General features: G+C 29.6%; 1 protein-coding gene across 1 annotated transcript; it reads left to right on the top strand.

Moving 5' to 3' along the window:
• Positions 1–1,292: 1,292 nt before the first annotated feature.
• Positions 1,293–4,420, top strand: HELRODRAFT_182632 (hypothetical protein; the record flags this gene model as incomplete). The annotated part of the gene is made up of 4 exons (XM_009032877.1): positions 1,293–1,338; positions 3,209–3,210; positions 3,621–4,027; positions 4,225–4,420. The coding sequence occupies 4 exons, from the start codon at positions 1,293–1,295 to the stop codon at positions 4,418–4,420; spliced, it is 651 nt and encodes a 216-aa protein (XP_009031125.1).
• Positions 4,421–7,753: the final 3,333 nt, after the last annotated feature.

The following is a 7,753-nucleotide window of genomic DNA, read 5'->3' as shown; positions in this document are numbered from 1 at the left end:
AAAAAACGAACTACAAACATATTAACGCCAAACATTCGGTAGAATTTATGGAATATTGTAAAAATATATATATATATATATATATATATATATATATATATATATATATATATATATATGTAGTTTGGCACGAGGTTTTCATTATAACAAATTTGGTTGAATGTTCCTGCCCATTTCGTATTAATTAATTTCTTTTATTGAACAAACCCAAAAGAAATTAATTAATACAAAATACAAAATGAGCAAGAACATTTAACCAAATTATATATATATATATATATATATATATATATATATATATATATATTGTTATAACTGACCCCTTAAACTTGCTGGGTATGGTTATTTCTCTCTACGTGGATTCTTGATTCCTAACCAGACTTATTTCAGATGACTTTGTTAGAATGAAAACAGTGCTGGCAATCACTTGTATGTATTGCCGTAATCGATCACTCGTTCGTTCGATCGTTAAAGTCGTTAGAATACAGCACAATAACTAATCGACAGGTAAATCACGGAGTACAACTATTCGTCAATAATTAAGTTTCTCTTGTCCGACTAATTACATTGAGTTTTTAAGTCCTGGTATTTTTGACTGCAGTGAGCTTCTTTTTCGAATTCATGCTGCAAATAAGGCCATATTTCGATTCCGAATGTATATATATGTATATATATATATATATATATATATATATATATCAATACACACATTTAATATTTATTTTATCAATTCCGGAGTTGTACCGGCTGTAGAAATCAACAATTGTAATTTTCTTAACTTTATGCCACCTTCCACATGTTCGTCCATCTTTTTCTGTGAAACCAATGAGCTTGAATTGTTAAAAATTGTTTCTAAATTAAAAAATTGACATTCGTCTGGCCACGATGTTATTTCTAACTACATCATTAAAAACAGTTGTAAAGCCACTAACATATTGCATTAATTTATCTTTTATCACCGGAATTGTGCCTAACTTTCTTAACATTACAAAAGTTATTCCAGTTCACAGAAAAGGTTCCTCAAATTTGGTATCCAACTATCGTCTTATATCATTAGTGTCGTCTTTGTTGAAAATCATGGAAAAAAATTATATGTGGTATTATTACGTCGTTTTTAAATAAATTTCAAATTTTTTCTCCTAGCCAGAAAGGAGAGTTCTACTGGACTTGCTATTTTGGACTTAACACTATGTTTGTAGTAACATCGATTAAAAGCGACACACCATTGGTACGTTTACTGATATAAAAAAAAAGCATTTGACACTGTCGATCATGAGTTGTTTTTAACGAAAATGTCGCATTATGGAATTAGAAGACCTGTGTTAAAATGGTGTCAAAGTTAGCTCGCAAATCGTTCTCAATATGTTATTATAGGTAAACATCATTCTTCTTTGTTGTCTCTAGAGTGCCTCAGGGTTCTGTACTTGGCCCTGTTTTTTTAATATATTTATCAATGATCTATGCAGATCGACTAAGGCTGTTAAATATATAATGCATGCGGATGACACTACCATTTTGGCGACTGGCGATTCCATATGTAAAGTTGAATGTATTCTTAACTCAGAGCTCGCAAGAGTTCACTAGTGGATGATAAATAATAAACTGTAAATTAATATATCAAAAACTTATGCGATTTTTTTTGGTCCTAAAATTGTCACCAATTTACTAACATTTTCTACAATAACAATTTGGTAGGTCGATTGGACAAATTAATCTTTCTAGGTGTTACAATCTCAAGCAATCTAATTTAAAAAGAGCACACAATTAGCATATCAAACAAAGTATCTAAAAATCTAGGAATAATCTATAGACTAAAATATCTCTTACCAAAATGTGTATTACTTAATTTATATTATTCTCTTATTTATTCTTATTTCACTTATTCTATTGTAGTTTGGGATCTTTACATTAAGTCTCATATTATTATCTTATATAGATGTTTATACTTCTTTATTCGTATTTATTTATTATGACCTGAAAAAATATGATCATATTTCAGATTATTTATCGTTGTCTAATTTGTTGTCTATTTCTAAACTGTACGTTTTCAGATTATTATTATTATTCTTGTTTAATGTTATAGTTAAGAAGAAATTTGTTATGTTTAAATCATATTTAATTAAATCATCTGAATATTGCAAAAGAACAACTCGGCACACTCCTTTATACATTTGTATTGTCCCTCGTAATGTTTTATTTTCATCATCAGTTTTTGTTTTAAACCTGAGGTCAAAACTAACGTGTTTAGTTTTACATGTATCTAACTATGGGCTATTTAAAAAATCGATTTTTGACTTAATTAAGAACAACTTTTTTACAGAATATGATTTAATTATTTAAATTATTTAAGTTATTTTATAAGGAAAAACTTCTAATATGAATTCAATTTTTTTGTTTAACTTGATAAATTTGGATGATCATTTTTGTTCTAAGTAATTTTTGCTCATTTTTGGTTAAATTTAACTTGTTTTCATTGGCTAGCTATACGATTTTATTTACATGTTGTTATCTTCATGTAAGTATATGTTTTTATTTGGTTGGGTGGCCGTACAAGCTCGTTTGAACTTCTGTGTCTCCAGGCTTTTTGCTGAATAAAATTGAATTAAAATTGATATATAATGTATATATGACATATACTTCTCGGATATTATATTATTTAATATATGTTTAATATATGGTACTATCTTATATATTATATATTGAAGATATATATAACTATACTCATGCTAAGCCAACATTGTGTAAACAATTTCTATGGTAACTCAACATGACTGCTGATATTTGAATGCAACATACTCGAAGTTATATTAAAGTAACTTGCCATTGAAAAAATCTAGATAGTTTTAAGCGCAATTGTGTTGAACTTACCTTAAAAAAAGGAATAAATTGCTTTTTTGGTTAACAAATAAATTACTGTTCAATAGGGTATTCTATCGTCACACAAGTGTTTTTACAATGCAATACCATTGTGCCATCAACGGCTCCTGTTGAATGTTTATTTAGCCAAACTGAAACGATTCTTAGTCCTAAAAGAAATCGTTTAAGTGATGAATCATTTGTAACTTTACCTTTACTTAAAAAACAAACATTTATCGGTGTAATTAAATTACTGTAAATGATGAGTTATTTCTGAAGTCATTAAGTTTATAAATTTTTCAACTGATATATACTTAGTTACTTTGGTACTTATACTTATTATATAAATAAGTGGTAAGTACTCAATTTGTTTTGTACTTAGAGTACATTTTTTACCGAGTACTTAGTGCTTATACTTAAGTACATTTTTGAGTACTTACGTCATCGTTGTTTTTTAGTAATTACTTAATCAAAAAAATTAATTTAGAATGAATTATAAACTTTTATCATGTGATAATCTTTAGCAATCATCACATTTTAAATAAATATTACTTAAATTAACTACCGATTCATTTATTTTTTATAAGCCAAATTCATTAAACCAACTTCATTTATTTTTTATAAGCCAAATTCATTAAACCAGCCAGCTACATAACGACTCAATGTCACTTATCAATTATGTTACTACAATTTAATACAAATGTTTTAAAAAATTTGTACAACCGTAAATTTAAATCTTGCAACAATCTGAATCAATCACGCAGGATAGAGAAATCGTAAAACACTTGACTGCCCTACAAGAACAAAAAAAAAGAAGGTATCATGAAAAAAACTTGCCAAAAGGGAAACAGGTAGAAAAAGAGCAAAAATCTAAGACGATATCTGATGGGAAGTATTCAGTCACAACAACCCAAAAAACATCAACAATGTCGAAAACTGCGGAAACGATAAAATTTATAACTTCTCAGAAATCGAATATTTCCGATATCAAAAACAATTTAACAAATGAAAAAAGAATTCGACAGCACGACGAATCTGTTCGATTAAAACAAAATTACGGAATTGCTCAACTTTGCATACAACACAACTTATTAGGAAAGTCGTCTTGTGTCAGTAAGTTCAGTGTGCCAGTTATTATTAAAAAATGCGACAACGGAAGATCGATATACTGGTTAGAAAGTTTTATAAGTAGGTGCCACGCTGCCGTCTGTTTGAAAAGTAAGTTTTTTTAATTTTCGTTTTATTTTAACTATGAAATTTCGTTGCTATGAATGCTCAGTTCCTCCTCTTACTCCAAACGTTATCCGCACTAATGGCTCCGTTATTAACTTAACTGTTGAGAAATTTCATTAAAAGATGTTAACAAAGGATGATGATGAAGAAGAAGAAGAATATGATAGTGATGAAGAAGAAGAAAAATAAGAAGAGGAAGAAGAAGAAGAAGATAAAGAAGAAGATAAAGAAGAAAAAGAAGAAGAAGAAGAAAAAGAAAAAGGAGGAGGAGGAGGAGGAGGAGGAGGAGGAGATGAAGAAGAAGAAAAAATGGATAAGAAGAAGATGGTGATGATGAAGACGATAATGATGGTGATGATGATGACGATGATGATGATGAAACGACTGCGATGACGATGATGATGATAACAATAATGATAATGATGTTAAGTAAAAAGTGCACGTACACACACATACGCACATTCATAATCACACACGCATGCGGACACAAGATTATACAAAAACTTAGAAATACCAAAGGTACTTAGATCTGAAGTTCGTGTCGCTTTTTCCAAAATGAAATCAAATAAAGCACCAGATTCAGATGAGATAGTTGTAATGAAATTTATAACAGCGGCGAAATTTCTGAAGATCTATCCAAGTCAATAATTATTGCATTGCCTTAAAAACCTAATGCAACGGAATGTGAACTACATCAACTACATCAGCTTAATGAGTCATCTTACAAAACTTCTCTTGAGAATTCTGATGATGAGAGCGCGAAGTAAAATCAGATCTGAAATTTCAAATATACAATGTGGTTATGTAAAGGAGTGTGGAACATGCTACGAAGGATCAATGAACGAGCGATATAAATGAAGAAAAATTTGTTTATGAGTTTTGTCGATTACTCCAAAGCTTTTGATAGCGTGAAACACGTGGAGTTCATGGAAATAGTAGAAAATTTAGACATTGATGGAAAAGACACGAGAGTTATCATAAACCTCTATAAAGAACAAAAAGCAGCGATAGTTTTGCCGAAATAAAGAAAGGTGTTAGGCAAAGCTATGTATTCTTTCTAGACTTGTACAGTCTATAAAGTGAGATCATCAGAAGAAAGATAGATCTACCTGGAATATCCATTGGAGGCGTGAATATTAACAATGTAAGATATGCTGATGAGAAAACTCTTATAGCACATTCAATGGAAAAATTGCTAACAATTGCTTCCAAAATGATTTTTGAAAGTGAATGGAAAAGTTTGCAAATTAACATTAACAAAACAAAGTGCATGGTTATAAGTAAAAACAAAACCGCCCGATCTGCTTCATAATCATTAATGCTAAACAAGTGAAACAAGTCAACAGCTTCAACTATTTTGGAAATCTGATTACCTCAGGTTGTAAATGTGATATGGATATCAAAAAAAAAGATAGCTATGGCAAATGATGCATCTTTTAAAATGGAAAACATCTTCAACAACAGTAAAATCAAGATCAACAAAGTTAAAACTGTTAGGGTGTTACATTTTTTTGTGCCAACTTACGGCTCTGAGTCCTGGACAAATTCTAAAAAAAAAATAGAAAAAAAGATTAACGCTGCTGAAATGTGGTTTTTGAGAAAAATTATGAGAATTAGTTGGACCTCTCATACTTTAAATAAGGATGCATAAAAACAGTCGGGTTATGAAAAGAGGAAATTACTATAGATAATTTGACTGGGACAGTTAAAGAATGGAATATCTTACAACTACTGGAAAGATTGCAGCGAAAAGAGCTCGCAGTCAACAACAAATAACATTCGTGAAGTCCTTTTGTCACTTGTTCAATATCACTATTTGACTCTAGGTCCTCAATGATTTTTGTGAGTCACGAGATTGTATGGTGGCACGTGTTTCAATTCAAACATTTTTGCTGTGTGTGTGTGTGAATTAAATTATTAAGGTTCTATATGATATTTAATGACAGGTTTTACAAACTAAAAAAATGATTATAAACATATATAACTAAACAAAGACTTAGACTAATCCAAACTATCTGACTGGGTTAAAGTAAGAAGTACCACATTTGCAATTATTTCTGAGTTGCGACGTGACTGATGTTCAAACCAAACCAACTTATGTCGTTCCTTTGGGCTCATCGTTCTTTTGGGTTCATCAATCGCGTGAAGTAAAAAGATTTGCTGCATGGGCTTGCTCCTGCTTGCTCTCTAAACTTTTTGCTTTATTCCCTCTCTTCTTCTTTAAACTGTAGAAGCCACTACAAACTCGCTTTACGGTTAATATAAAAAACCGAAGCGGCAGTATCAGTTACGAGTCAAGTAATTAAATTTACGTAGAGCTTTCGAGACGGTAGGAGGAGTTAATAATTCTATATGGTTAAACAGCTTTTAGTCAATAAAGTTTGCACTAGAAAACAAATTTTCGGTGACCTTGCAAAGAAAGCACAAGAAATAATACCACAAAAAGTTAGAAAAACTTCAAGATGAAAGACGTTCACTAGACTGCAATTTTTGAAAACGCCGACCGGTTGTTAGGGTTAGGGTTAGGCTATCATTTTAAACTTGTTGTTTTTATAGATTGGAGTATTTGCTTAGTTCTTATAAAAAATTTAATTTTTTTAACAGTAAAAATAGTGTTTTTACCAGTTGAGTCTAACTCTATACCGGACGTAAATATACCTTAGGTTTGAAATCTATACTCCTAGCTTAACCTTGTCATTTTCGAGTATTTTTTTTATTTTCTGATAAAATATTTGTAAAATTATTATTTAAACTGTAAAATTGTCATAATTAAAAATTTAATTTATTTATATGCACAATAAATGATTGTTTTAATTGACTTACTTCCGTATGGACACTACCTGAATCACAAATATTAATGTGGTACACTCAAAAAAAATAACCGCTATTTTTTTTTTGCTTCAAGTATTATTAATTTGTGTTCGATTCAAAAATATTCAGTCCCTAAATAAATTTAACAAATATGATTAACAATTACGATTTAAACAGAGTCCAATGAAATAGTATCACCGGACATCATGCTCAATGGTATGTTGAATATAAATTATTTAATTAAATTAATTCAATAAACATTTGTTTTTAAACTATTAAGTGTTAAATTTGATAAAATAAAATATTGACATTTAAATTGATAAAAGGTTGTTTAAATCTAATCAGCGCTACATAAATGTTGTTTTATACTTAATCATATATATATATATATACACGTTTATATATATATATATATATATATATGTGTGTGTGTGTGTGTGTGTGTGCATCTCACAATGCATACAATACAAAGCATACACAAAAAGGAGCCATCAAATCTCACTCCAATAACCTGCCGAATTCTTGACAACACAAAAATGATTTATCAAAACACCAACAAAACCAACCAAACCCTAACTCCAATAACCTGCCAAATTCTCGACAACAATACAAAAATAATTTATCAAAACACCAACACAACCATCACAAACCCCCAATTGATTTATGTACTCGTACCGGCCGACGGTACTTGCGACAGCAGATCGGAAATTCTCACCCTTCATAGACTCACTTACTTGTAGATTCAAGTCGACTCACTATATATATATATATATATATATATATATATATATATATATATATATATATATATATATATATATATATATATATATATATATATATATATATAAAA

The sequence above is a fragment of the Helobdella robusta genome (genome assembly GCF_000326865.2).
Source record: "Helobdella robusta unplaced genomic scaffold HELROscaffold_89, whole genome shotgun sequence".
Taxonomy (NCBI): Eukaryota; Metazoa; Annelida; class Clitellata; order Rhynchobdellida; family Glossiphoniidae; genus Helobdella; species Helobdella robusta.
The sequence above is the reverse complement of the archived record's forward strand: the minus strand, read 5'-3'. Positions and strand labels throughout refer to the sequence as shown.